Raw genomic sequence first — 14,365 nt, forward strand, 5'->3', positions numbered from 1 at the left:
TGAAATGCTGGAGCTTGAACAGACACTTTTGACTTTCGTGCGCCTTTACACATCACTATAACGTGACTCACCGTCGGGGCGTTTCGGCCATTTTATACTTTTGTCAGCTGAAGTGAGCACTAACGCACTTCATTCTTGGAGTCCTCCACACTTCCTGCCAGATTACGAGCCGCATCCCACCAACGCGGAATGTGACCTCTGACCTTTTATGTTCTACTACTGCAAACACATCTGCTTTTTAATTTGTACAAAACACAGTGCTATCCTCTTAGTGAGCAATTCTTAATATACATTTTTATTGGGTCTGCTGTGTGTGCAGAAATAATATAATAAGAAACTGAAGTGCATTCGCTCAGAAAATTACTCCTTCGCAGCAGTTACTGTATGAATTAACTCCTGCGGTGCTGACTTAGCTATTACAGGGATGAATTATACACTACTGAACTAAACTAAGCCGTACAGTGCCGAATTAACTCTAAAGTACTGAAGTAGCTCAGACAGTGCTAAATGTAACACGTACAGTGCTGAAATAGCACAGTCGTTACACTATCTTAATGTAATTACGGAATTAACAGTGCTGAATGCACTCATACCGTACTAAATTAACACACAGCGCTGAATTAACACCTACGAAGCTGAGCGAACATGAACCGTGCTGAATTAAGTTACTGTACTTAAGTACTGAATTAACCCGTATCGAAATAAGACCTAGCGTACTGAATACCTACAGTGCTGGATGAACTTTTTAGAGTCCTGAAGTAACATCGAGAGTAAGGAATTAACTCATGCAGTCCTGAATTAACACATGGAGTACAGTGCTGAAATAAGACCTAGGGTAACATCTGAATCAACATCTAAAGGGCCAGGTTAGCTTTTTTTGAGTACTGAATTAACACTTAGAACGCCCAGTTAATGCTTAGAGTGCTGAATCAATTCTTCCAGTGCTGAACTAACACATATAGCGCTGAAGTAACTTCATGAGAACTGAATTAACAACAATCTTATACACTTGCAATCCAAATTTTTCAACCCCCCTGAATAGAATCCCTCACAACAGCACAAATATGCAAAGCAGGTGTCACACACCTGATGCAACAAATCAAGGGCTTCATTAGTTGCACCAGATGTGCTTGAGCTGGAACACATGAAATAATTGAACTGGCTAGGGGAAGAAAATTAATTAAATACCTGGACGGGGCAGAAAAAGGAAGATATCAACAGCTGCGAGCAGATTTGTGAGAAGGCAGGTTGTGAAAAACCCTCGAGTGGCTGAAAAAGACCTGCAGCGAGACTCGGTGTAACAGGCACTGAGGTTCCAGTGAGCACAGTAAGGCGCGTACTAAATGCAGAAGGTTTCCATGCCAGAACTCCAAGACGTTCACCACTACTGACCCGAAAGCACAAGAAAAGTCGCTCAAAATCATAAATAATCCACAGGAGTTTTGGGATTCTGTTCTGTGGAGCGATGAAACAACACTGGAACTTTTCAGCACGATGGATCAGCGGTACGTCTGGAGGAAGAAGAATGAAGAAAGAACACTCTGTCCACAGTCGAGCATGGTGGAGGCTCGGTGACGCTCTGGGGCTGCTCTGCATCCTCTGGCACTGGGAACCTGCAGCGTGTGGAAGGCGAGACGGATTCAGTGAAGCATCAGGAAATCCTAGGAGAAAACATCACGCCGTCTGTGAGGAAGCTGAAGCTCAGGCGTCATCGGACCTTCCAACAGGACAACGATCCCAAGCGTACCTCAAATCCCACCAGGGATTGGTTGCAGAAGAATCCTGGAAGATTCTACAGGGCCGTCACAGTCACCTGACTTGAACCCCATAGAAAATCTCTGGTGGGATTTGAAGAAGGCGGTCGCAGCACGCAAACCCAAGAATATCACTGACCTGGAGGCCGTTGCTCATGAGGAACGGGAGAAGATTCCTCAGGAACGCTGCCAGAAGCTCTGCATCTCGTTTGCAGCAGGTCATAACGGCAAGAAGGTGCTATACTAAGTACTGAAGATGCTCGCCATGAAGGGGGTGAATAATTTTGAAACTGAAGTTCTGAATGAACTCTTGCACAGCAGAATTAAACCTTACAGTGAACATAATTGAACATCGTCAGACCTAAAGAACTTCTGTATTCATTGTATTAAGAGCTCATTCAGAAATTTCAGGGGAGAAAAAAGTATTGGACTGTTATATGTTTTTGTTGTTGTTGTTGTTGTTGTTGTCCAGCACTCAAACCCCAGCCTAAAACCAATAGATCTGCATTCTAAAACTGTAAATATGACTATCTGGCAACCCACACCAACATACAATTCTCTGTTGCGGTGGATTTTGATCTCAAACTGGCCACTCAGACTAAACACAATACAACCTTGCCAATCTAGATCAAACAACGAGGATCCGTTAGAGTGATCCACCCTGGCAACCGTGATCAGATTCAATCTGATCAATCTGAGCCAATCACAAAACCAAAGTCAATCTGATCAGCCTTAAAGAATCACAAAGCGAAATTCAATCTGATCAGTCTAATGTTTCGAACCCAAACATTACATACATAACTTGCCTGATGTGCAACACTGGCAACCCGCTCTAAACTCATTATGTTGGGGTTTAATAAAATAAAAAAAAATGTAAAAAAAACTCAACACAACCAATCTGGCAACCCGAGCAAACGCGCTGATATAAACGCCGGCGCTCCGGCGCGCGCGAGACGCGGAGGAACAGAACCGGAGAAACAGGCGGATCAAACCTTAACTTCAATTAGACTTGGACCAAAAAAAAAAAAAACAACAACAACAAAAACTGAACTACTTCACGCCTCTCTCTCCATCTCTCCATCCCTCCATCTCTCCATCTCTCTGAGTGAGATTTAACCCACCACAGGCGCCTTTCTGCAACACCGGGGCATTTCTACCTAATGCACGTTCTAGTTTTTTCTCTCTGGAGGACTGAGAAACAACACTGGACTTTTCATCCAGAACCTTTTTTTTTTTTTTTTTTTGGTGACATATAATTTCCTAACAGTGGGTACATTTTCAATATTTATATATTTTGAAGAAAAACAACAACAACAACAACAAAGTCTTAAGTATAATGTGGATTGGAAATCTCTACTCATTTATACTGCAATTTATTTATGCAGATTTAGGCTTTAATTGATATTGATTGTTCATATAGAGATTTTATACTTCAAGTCTTATAACGTTATATATATAGATATATATGTGTGTGTGTGTGTGTGTGCGTGTGTGCAAGACCATTTGAATATATCCAAATTTATTAGATGCAACTGTATAGTTATGAAATACTGAAAGTCATCAGATGATGAGAACTGACAGAATGCTTTGTGAAAGGTGGCAGGCAGTACAATTCTCTCTAGTCATTACTGAGATTTTCTGAGTATGTGGCCTCAGAGAGGCAATATTATGAACATGTTTTTAATGATATTTTGTTCAATATTATAGGCTACTCTAATAGAAATATCCCATAATCATGCCTGTTTTTATAAGCGACACAACAGCAGGCGAGTCTAAAGTATAAGCCGGTTTGGGGGTGTTTTTTTTTGTTTGTTTGTTTTTAACATTGTGAAGCTTCTTTTTTTTTTTTTAAACCCAAACGGAGAAATAGCTCGAAACGACGACGACAGAAAAAAGCGGATACATCGGTTATAAATCAAACGGCTGTGATCTGTATCTTGGAGTATTTTTAGGCGTGTGGAGGAAAAGAATGGACTTACGGGGAGTAGAGGAGAGAGAGAGAAAGAAATGCAAAGTTTCCAGGATATATGAACGCACCGACGGGACACGATTTTAGCCATGATCTCCGTGTGGCTCGATTTCATCTGTGTTTGTGTGCAGAGTTGACGCTACAAAAGCCAGTACCGGTTCTCAAAAAGACTTTCGTGAAAGGGCTGAAAAGGACCGCTCTTCAGAATCACTGAGCCGAGAAGATTTACGAGCGGAGCGACGACAGTCATGGCAAACCCGGGGACTTTAGGAATGGACCAAAACGTCAGCGGAACCACAGCATTTTTTACTTCAACCTCCAATCAGAGCATGAAATCAGCCCCGTATTCTCCTGAAGCGACGGCGGCCTTCGCCACGGCGATTACTCTGATGATTGTCTTCACCATCGTGGGAAACATACTAGTCATCATCGCCGTACTGACGAGTCGGTCTCTGAGGGGGCCGCAGAATCTGTTTCTGGTCTCGCTGGCTGCGGCGGACATCCTGGTGGCTACGTTGATCATCCCGTTCTCGCTGGCTAACGAGCTGATGGGCTTCTGGTACTTCCGCTCAGTGTGGTGCGAGATCTACCTGGCACTAGATGTGCTCTTCTGCACGTCCTCCATCGTCCACCTGTGCGCCATCAGCTTGGACCGCTACATGTCCATATCCCGAGCCGTGACATACGGATCCCAGAGGACGCCACGCCGAATCAAATGCGCCATCCTGGTCGTTTGGCTCATCTCAGCTGTCATCTCTTTCCCACCGCTGCTGTCCATGAACAAGAACCAGGGGAACGCCAGCTCCTCTGATGGACCTCAGTGCCAGCTCAACGACGAGCGCTGGTATATTCTCTACTCCACCATCGGCTCCTTCTTCGCCCCCTGCCTCATCATGATTCTCGTCTACATGCGCATTTATCAGATCGCCAAGCAGCGCACAAGATGCCCACCAGGAGAGCCGAGGAAAGAGATCCCCGCCAGCGCCACAACTCCGAACGATAGAGCTCTCCAAAATGGAAGAGGAGATGGCACGAATACGCCGTCTACACCACAGAGGAATCCGACCACTCCGAGGCCTCCCACTCTCACCGTACCTCAAGCCGAGGGAAAACAACATCCGGCAAGCACCGACAACCTGCATCCACCCCTTTCTCCCTCCAAAGAGATGACTCCCAGCACTCCTACCCCTCCTCAAGTCCAATCTCCTTCCCTTTCACCGTCCATCTCCTCCATGCAAAAGAAAGACTCAGCCCCTAACAAACCCAAACAAGCCAAGAAGGAGAAAAGGAGCGGAAAGAAACCCGACAACAACAACGGAGAGAGCTCGTGCTCCGATTCAGACACGGAGCACGGAGGGGTGGGTGTCGAGATTCCCGTGACTCCAGGTGCTGAACTTGACGCTAGTGTTCACTCTCCAGCCACCATCCAGAAGTACAGAGACATGGTCACTACAGCCAAGGGTACAAAGTTGGCTTCGGTGAAGCACAAGCAGGACGGGACGCCAAACTCGGCTCGCCGCAAGGCCATGGTGAACCGGGAGAAACGCTTCACCTTCGTACTGGCGGTGGTAATCGGCGTGTTCGTCGTCTGCTGGTTCCCTTTCTTCTTTTCCTACAGCCTGCAAGCCGTGTGTCCCGAAACGTGCACGCTTCCCAAGCCGGTCTTTACGTTCTTCTTCTGGATCGGCTACTGCAACAGCTGCCTCAACCCCGTCATCTACACCATTTTCAACAAGGACTTCCGCAGAGCCTTCAAGAAGATTCTTTGCAAAAACACCAAGGGTACGTTCTTTTAATGCGCATCTGGTGGAGAAAAAAAAACAACCCCAAACTATTTAAAATAGAGAAAAAGCACAACTTCTTTGTAAGAGTGTAAATAAGAGGCTCTTTGTATAGCTGCGCGATGACGAAGCACATTATATTGTTTTTGATAAATGTTGGTCGACAGAGTCAGACTGTGAATTCATGCGGACTCTTGCGGGTTTACAGTATTCCACTGCTCCTGCCACAAATGCACAATGGACAGCAGAGGGTGAACATGATTTCATCAAGACGAGAACAAAAAAAAAAAACAACGGGAGCACGACGCAATAGTGTCGCTCTTCTTCGCCTTTCCAAGAACACCTGCCCTCAGGGATAGTAAGTGCACGAGTTTCAATCCAAACAGTCTTATTTGATCCGCACATCACTCGCTCTTACACCCTAGACAACACAGTTAGAAGATTCTCCTCCTTAAAACCTGACAAGCTTTAATCCTGCAGGGGGGAGGAGAAAAAAAAAAAGAAAAGGAAAGGGAGAAGAGAAGAGAAGAGAAGCGCTCACGTAGAACACCTTCAGATTCGGCCTAAAAGCAGATAAGTTCCAGGTGACACCGGGCGGATTTGTGATTTCCCGATCATTTTAGTAACGCAGGCACGCTCGCTTGAATCCACAGAGGGAAGCTTGGTTATCGTACAGGAGCTTGGCCTGCTTTGGTAATGCAGTGAACATGGATGCGACTGCTTTGAGGTAGATAAGGATTAGTATGTGTGCCATGGACTCTGATTAGAACTGGACCATTTTTTTCACTTTTCTCTACAAGAACTCTGCCCTAAACGGCACTACCGCACCCTGACCGTTCAGCAGGGTGATACTTTGGGACTAAGGGCTGATGGCAATGACACTTCCTGTTTTATTTGTTATTTTATTTTGGGTTTTTTTTTCCCTGTCTTATTTGATGATCAAAGTGTCATGTGTGCGTGTGCGCGTGTGGGTATGCGCGAGTGCGTGCGAGTGAGTGAGCGAGCGCATGTTGTGTGCGACTGCCCCATGTGCGAATGCGAACGCGACTGCGAGTGCGTGCTGTGGGTGAATGCGTGTGCGCGTGTGGCGTGCAGGGAGGTTTGTGTTCGTGCCGTATGAAGAAACGTTCATCCCTCATCTTCATCATTGGCACTTAATAGAAAATTTGTGTTTTGATTTTTTCAAAAACAAACAAAACAACAACAACAAAAAAAAACAACAACATTCAAGCATGCCTTCTCTGCCAGCTTGTGCCAGTGCCTCCCATCCCATCCAGCTGCTTCATCGTGCCAGCGCTGTTACACCTGTGCTTATTATCCAAACAGCACAAATGTGGATTTCGGTGTATTGCGGTTCAGTCAGGGCCCGTGAACAATTTTGCTTTTGTATTATTTATTTATTTCCATGTCTTTTTTTTTTTTGTCTTTTTAAAAAAAATATATATATATATATTCCTGGCTTGTTATCATGCATTCTTCATTTTCTCTGTAAGCTGGATGGGGGAAATACAAAAAAAAAAAAATTGTTATGTAAAAAATAATTCATCAAGTGCTATATCTGGTATTTACATTGTTTCTCTGAATAGTCTTAAGTGGTTATTGCTTTCGGTTTTCCTCTGTAAGGACACTGCGTTTGGGCTGCACTCTACAAAGCTTTTGCAAATGCATCATCCTCCAGATCTTTATCCGTGTAGTCTGTTTGATTTCCTCCACTCTTTGGAAATAAAGCCACTGAAATATGAACACCACTCCCTCAGTCGCATTCTTATGGCTATACTGGGAGAACAGCAGCATCCGCCACTACGGCAGCTATGGGAGATGATCAGCATTTCCTTTCCTTAAAAATGTGTACAGGGATGTGACCCTGACACGCATTTCTCTTCGACAGGAAGCAACCTGTTACAAAACGGCTTTGGAACGGCGCTAATAAATACGTCGGCACGTTGTTTTTAAAAGCCGTGCATTCGGCTGTCACGCTCAGGCCGGGTATGTGAGAGCTTCACGTTCACACCGTGCTGCAGTTTTGTAGACACGGCGACTCCGATTTCCATATTTATGTCCGCGTTATGGATATACTGGCAGAGTAAGTTAGGAGTTTGCAGTGTGTGTATTTAAAAATAAATAAATAAATAAATAAATAAATAAATAAATAGAAACAAGGGGGAGAGCAATCTTATGATGTTTTTTTTCCGTATGAATTAAACATGAGCAACACTTTACGGTGCAGCTGAACGCTTTAATGTTATAGGGGTGCTGCGGTGGGTCAGGAGTGCCGAATGCTTTAACAAAACAAACAAGTAAGAGCAAATCAGAAAAAAAACAACAAAACCAAACAGGAAATCAGAAAAAAATCAACAAAACCAAACAGGAAATCAGAAAAAAGCAACAAAACCAAACAGCGAATCAGAAAAAAGCAACAAAACCAAACAGCGAATCAGAAAAAAGCAACAAAACCAAACAGCGAATCAGAAAAAAGCAACAAAACCAAACAGCGAATCAGAAAAAAGCAACAAAACCAAACAGCGAATCAGAAAAAAGCAACAAAAACAAAACAGCAAATCAGAAAAAAACACAGCAAATCAGAAAAAAGCAACAAAAACAAACAGTGAATCAGAAAAAAGCAATAAAACCAAACAGCAAATCAGAAAAAAGCAACAAAAACATACAGAAAATCAGAAAAAAAACAACAAAACCAAACAGCAAATCAGAAAAAAACAAAACCAAACAGGAAATCAGAAAAAAACAACAAAACCAAACAGGAAATCAGAAAAAAAAACAACAAAACCAAACAGGAAATCAGAAAAAAACAACAAAACCAAACAGGAAATCAGAAAAAAAACAACAAACTCAAACAGGAAATCAGAAAAAAAAACAACAAAACCAAACAGGAAATCAGAAAAAAGCAATAAAACCAAACAGCGAATCAGAAAAAAGCAACAAAACCAAACAGCGAATCAGAAAAAAGCAGTAAAACCAAACAGCGAATCAGAAAAAGCAACAAAACCAAACAGCAAATCAGAAAAAAACAAACAGCAAATCAGAAAAAAGCAATAAAACCAAACAGGAAATCAGAAAAAAACAACAAAACCAAACAGCAAATCAGAAAAAAAACAACAAAACCAAACAGCAAATCAGAAAAAAGCAATAAAACCAAACAGCGAATCAGAAAAAAGCAACAAAACCAAACAGCAAATCAGAAAAAAGCAACAAAACCAAACAGCGAATCAGAAAAAAGCAATAAAACCAAACAGCGAATCAGAAAAAAGCAACAAAACCAAACAGCAAATCAGAAAAAAACAAACAGCAAATCAGAAAAAAGCAACAAAACCAAACAGCAAATCAGAAAAAAGCAATAAAACCAAACAGCAAATCAGAAAAAAGCAACAAAACCAAACAGGAAATCAGAAAAAAACAACAAAACCAAACAGGAAATCAGAAAAAAACAACAAAACCAAACAGGAAATCAGAAAACACAAAACTAAAACCAAAAAACAGCACACAAAATACAACAAGACATCATTATTAAATGACACTGGAAAGGGGAGGTGCTTATTGAACACGATGTACGACGATCACGAGGAAAAAGAATTCCAATTTTTTTGTTTGTTGTCTAGTTTCTGTAGCAAAAATAATTGAATACAAAGCTATTAGAGTGATGTTATCATGGTGATGAGTAATTCTCTCTGGTGAATAACCCGGCTAACTTCAGGCTAGTGTTTAGCACCTGCGTACTCTATTAACGTTGTGGATCGGCAAGGCCTGTGATGCTTAGTAAGGACCCTTTCTGAGGACCTCCCCGTTTCATTTCGCGTCAGTTTTGCTGTGTTTCTGACTTTCCTGTCGTGTTTTTGCTTTGTCAATATGTTTTGCACGCACAGGCCACGATTTCCGAATACTGAAATTAAGTACTGCATGAACTCTTTACAGTTCTGAATTAACTCCTACAGTGCTGAACGAACTTTTAGAGCACACGAATTAACACCTAGAGCGCTGAATTAACCTCCGATGTGTCGACGTAACTTTTAGAGTGCCGAATTAAGACCTGTGCCGAATCAAGTCTTTATAGTTCCGAATTAACGCTTATGGTACTGAACAAACTCTTAAAGTTCTGAATTGCTGAAACAAAATGAAACCACTTAAATAAACATTCTCAGGCCTAATGCTAATGCAGAGCTGATTCAGTCATTTTCCACGCTCGCCCTCTAAACTAACTAACTATCATTTTAACAGTTTTTTTTTTTTTAATCAGTATTAATATCCATAAAGGTCTACTGTAACGCAAAACTAATCCCCTGAAGAGGATTATCTTAGGCTGTGATGCATGTGGGGTCTCCCAGCCTAAAACCAAAATAATTGGAACTGTGATAATAAAAAAAATACCACAATCTAGTACCACACACGAGCCTCCTACCCAGCAGATTTTGATCACAATTGGGTGGCTCTAAACACAATATAACCTGGCTAATCTGATCAGTTAGGGTGATCCATCATGGCAACCCTGATCAAATTCGACCTGATCAACCTCAGCCAATCACAACGCAGATTCGACCCGATCAGCCTAATGTGTGATCAGTTTGGAATTCCGTCTGATCTAATTAGACCGATCAGCACCACTGTCCCCATAACTCATTAAATTGTAAATCTGGCAACCCAAGCTGATGCGCTGATATAATAAACAATAACAATAAACAATCAAACAAAAAAAATAAATAAACTAAACCTGTCTTTTTCTCTCTCTGTAATCTATACCACCAAAGGAGCCGTTCTGCAACACCGGGACATTTTTACAACACAAATTCTAGGTTTTTTTCTCCGGAGGACGTTTCATCTAGAACCTTTTTTTGGTTCCATATAATTTTCTAACAGTGGGTACATTTTCATTATTTATATATTTCGAGGGGAAAAAAAAAACCCTGTGGCTACTAATTTATAGTGCCATTTATTTATAGAGATTTAGGTTTTAATTGATACTGATTATTCGGTATAGCTAGAGATTTATATTTAAAGTCTTATAACATATTGTATGTGTTCAGCAAGACAATATTTATTATTTATTATCTGCGATTTTATACACCATATGGCTAAAAGTATGTGGAAACCTGACCATCACACACATATGTGGTTCTTCCCCAGACTGTTGCCACAAAGTTTGACGCAAACAATCGTATAGAATGTCTTTGTATGCCGTAGCGTTACAATTTCCCTTCACTGGAACTAAGAGGCTCAGACCTGTTCCAGCATGAAGACATGGTGTGCCAAGGTTGGACTGGAAGAACTCGAGTGTCCTGTACAGAGCCCTGACCTCAACCAAACTGAACACTTTTAAGATGAACTGGAACGCCGGCTGCGCCCCAGACCTCCTCGCCGAACATCAGTGCCTGACCTCACCAACGCTCTTGTGGCTGAATGAACACGAATCCCCAACACCACACACAAATCTAGTGGAAAGTCTTCCCAGAAGAGTGGAGGTTATTATAACAGGTCAAATAAATCTGGAATGCGATGTTCAGCAAGCACATATGGTTGTGATGGTCAGGTGTCCACAAACTTCTGGCCATATAGTGTAGTGTAGTGTAAAATATTGAGAATAATCACACAGTGAAAAAATCGACGACACGCTCATGGTCGTATCCACCGTTGAGGTCACCGGGGTCCGGACCTCGGGATTTTTTCCGAGCTGTATATTAAAAGTCATAAAATAACTGCCTAAGATATTACAATGCAAAGATAACCGACCTTCTCAGGTGACTTTTCGGCCAGCATCCAGAAATACAGAGACATGGATTACGTTTACACGGACAGCAGTAATCTAATTATTGATCTTATTCTGAATAAGACGATATTCTGATTAAGGTGTTTACATGAGTCGCTTTTAGAATACTCCTTTCATGTTCCCGTGTTACGTGTTATAGAACATAGATCGATTAACGGCGCACGTCATTACGTCCCCGCGCCACGCCGTCCGACGTCCCTCCAGAATTTCACGTATCGATGTACAGTTGGTCTTCGTTATGGAACCGTATACAGTTTTGGGAGTTTTTATTTGTAATTTTACGAAAGCTTTAAGTGCGGTTAATTATTTGTCGTGCTGTACGTGCAAATAGACGACTGCTTGAAGCCTTGGGCTGCGTCCCAAACCGCGTACTTACCGTCTATATAGTAGCCGAGATACATGTATTTCTCCTACTACAGGCCTATAGTAGGCAAGTACGCGGTTTGGGACGCAGCCGTGCTCTCTTGTTTGCCGTCAAACGGTCGAGCGCTGCCGTGTGAGATCGTGTCCTGTCTCACAATGCGGTGAAAACTCCCACACGACGTTAATAGTGTGATTAAGGTGGGTACGTGTCTGTGATACACGTCGATAATGCGACTAAAACAGGAAAACTCCACACGTCTTAATTCCCTTCGTGTTTACTTCGAGTGTGACTTTAATCGGATTAAGGTCATCAATAATCTCTGTTTACATGCTAGTTTCTTAATCAGAGTATCGTCTTAATCGGGTTCATATCGGATTATCGTCGTCCATGTAAACGTACTGAGTGTCACTTCAGCCAACTCGGCTCGCCGCAAGGCCATGGTGAACCGGGAGAAACGCTTCACCTTCGTACTGGCGGTGGTAATCGGCGTGTTCGTCGTCTGCTGGTTCCCTTTCTTCTTTTCCTACAGCCTGCAAGCCGTGTGTCCCGAAACGTGCACGCTTCCCAAGCCGGTCTTTACGTTCTTCTTCTGGATCGGCTACTGCAACAGCTGCCTCAACCCCGTCATCTACACCATTTTCAACAAGGACTTCCGCAGAGCCTTCAAGAAGATTCTTTGCAAAAACACCAAGGGTACGTTCTTTTAATGCGCATCTGGTGGAGAAAAAAAAACAACCCCAAACTATTTAAAATAGAGAAAAAGCACAACTTCTTTGTAAGAGTGTAAATAAGAGGCTCTTTGTATAGCTGCGCGATGACGAAGCACATTATATTGTTTTTGATAAATGTTGGTCGACAGAGTCAGACTGTGAATTCATGCGGACTCTTGCGGGTTTACAGTATTCCACTGCTCCTGCCACAAATGCACAATGGACAGCAGAGGGTGAACATGATTTCATCAAGACGAGAACAAAAAAAAAGATTGCGCACCTGTGACGATCCCATAAAAACAACGGGAGCACGACGCAATAGTGTCGCTCTTCTTCGCCTTTCCAAGAACACCTGCCCTCAGGGATAGTAAGTGCACGAGTTTCAATCCAAACAGTCTTATTTGATATTTGATGCTGTGCGATATGCGAACGAACGTGTCCTGTGGGTGAATGCGTATGAGCATGCGACGTTCAGTGAGCTTTGTATTCGTGCCTTAGGCCCCGCCCCCTGCTTTTTTCCTGTCTTTTTTTTTGTACAAAATTGTTTCATTTTTAAATTGAGGTTGCATAACTCATAAGAATGTTGTTTGGTATAAGTAGGGTATTTTTCCATGAATTTAGACTCAGGTGTATCGGGACTGGGATCCTGCAGGACCCAGCACAAAAAATCTCGAGAGCAGGCGGGACAAAAAAATGAACATGTTCGTTAACATGGGAGCATATTTGCTGCTTGTTTACAAAGTTCCTTTATTCATTCTTAGTACATTTCTTTATCCTGTTGCCATCGAAATGGCTGATTTGTTATAACTGGCAACCCACCAATTAAGGGTGGCACTCTGGTACATTGCTGCGTCAAAGCACAAAGCTTCCTGAGCTTGGATTACTGTCTTTGTGCAGTTCCACCAAGTTCCTCCCTGAACCATACCAGTAGGTGGATTGGATATGTGAAAGTGTGTGCCGTGTGATGGAGTGGCGCCCCATCCAGGGTGTATTCCCACTGCACTGACGGAGTTGCTGGAACCCTGACCAGGAGAAAGTGCTTACTCATAAAGTGGGAGCAGATGGGAGTGAGATTAAAAAAATGGTCCGATATGTATTTTTACTCCAGTGCAAGACTAACAAAACAAAAGTCGGGTCCAAAACATCCATCCATCCATCCATCCATCCATCCATCCATCCATTTTCTATACCGCTTATCCTACATAGGGTCGCAGGGGAACCTGGAGCCTATCCCAGTGGAGGTCCCAAATATATCTCGACTATATTTGGGGTAACCATAAAGGTACGTTTTGTCAATCATTGAAGTCATTTTTTATTTATTTTTAACCACAGCGTTTCTTGAAACTCAAACAAAAGGAAACATCAGGCATCCAGTCGCTGGAAGAAGTGCCGACACTGCGTTTTTACTGCTCAGTGATGGAGGGCCAGACTCTGTTGATGTGGGGTCCAAATATTTCACTGACCTTTTCGTTTTTGATTCAGAGCACTCTCATGAAAAGGTACCGTGATTAAAAAAACTAACCGACAATAAACGGGACAAATGTGGCCTTTATGTGCACTTTGCTTTTATAAACAGAGCGCTGAGCCAAACAGCTCTGAACTTGAGCCAGGGGTCGGTTGAAGAGAGAGGAAGAGAGGGAGGGCGAGTTTGGTGTTTAGTAATTGCATGAAGCATTTTCCTTTAATTATTAATGAGCACTTTGCTCGGTGCCAGTAAACAGTTCCGTGTGAATATCTCGCCTAACATTTTGTGTATATATTTTTTTTGCTTTCCACGCAGATTTAGCCTTGTAATTGCTAAGCTGTGGCCTAGAGAGAAAGTGGATCAGGGGCATGTATTTATAAATGTGGAATCATCGCTCCGTGGGGATTTGTTGTCTTACTGAGACTCATCCCTCCGAGCTAGCTTATGTAATTTTTTTTTTTCTTAAATTCTTACAGCTTTCCAGCTTCTGTAATTCTCAGCTCTAAACACTTTCGTCGCGTCTTAGAGGAAAGTTGGCGAGTTGCGCGA

General features: G+C 42.6%; 2 protein-coding genes across 2 annotated transcripts; both read left to right on the forward strand.

The window, feature by feature from the left end:
* Positions 1–2,034: 2,034 nt before the first annotated feature.
* Positions 2,035–8,778, forward strand: adra2b (adrenoceptor alpha 2B). The gene has a single exon (XM_053624150.1). The coding sequence runs from the start codon at positions 3,972–3,974 to the stop codon at positions 5,517–5,519; it is 1,548 nt and encodes a 515-aa protein (XP_053480125.1). The 5' UTR covers positions 2,035–3,971; the 3' UTR covers positions 5,520–8,778.
* A 1,215-nt stretch (positions 8,779–9,993) lies between these two features.
* Positions 9,994–12,600, forward strand: LOC128607323 (alpha-2B adrenergic receptor-like). The gene is made up of 2 exons (XM_053624057.1): positions 9,994–10,067; positions 12,012–12,600. Exons 1-2 carry the CDS (start codon positions 9,994–9,996, stop codon positions 12,346–12,348), a joined length of 411 nt encoding a protein of 136 aa, XP_053480032.1. The 3' UTR covers positions 12,349–12,600.
* Positions 12,601–14,365: the final 1,765 nt, after the last annotated feature.

The sequence above is a fragment of the Ictalurus furcatus genome, chromosome 5, assembly GCF_023375685.1.
Source record: "Ictalurus furcatus strain D&B chromosome 5, Billie_1.0, whole genome shotgun sequence".
NCBI classification, from domain to species: Eukaryota; Metazoa; Chordata; class Actinopteri; order Siluriformes; family Ictaluridae; genus Ictalurus; species Ictalurus furcatus.

Coding starts and splice junctions, on each gene's coding strand:
- adra2b (XM_053624150.1), top strand. CDS start 3,972: ATGGCAAACCCGGGGACTTTAGGAATGGACCAAAACGTCAGCGGAACC.
- LOC128607323 (XM_053624057.1), top strand. CDS start 9,994: ATGGCAACCCTGATCAAATTCGACCTGATCAACCTCAGCCAATCACAA. Junction 10,068..12,011: donor TTCGACCCGATCAGCCTAAT/GTGTGATCAGTT, acceptor ATCGGGTTCATA/TCGGATTATCGTCGTCCATG.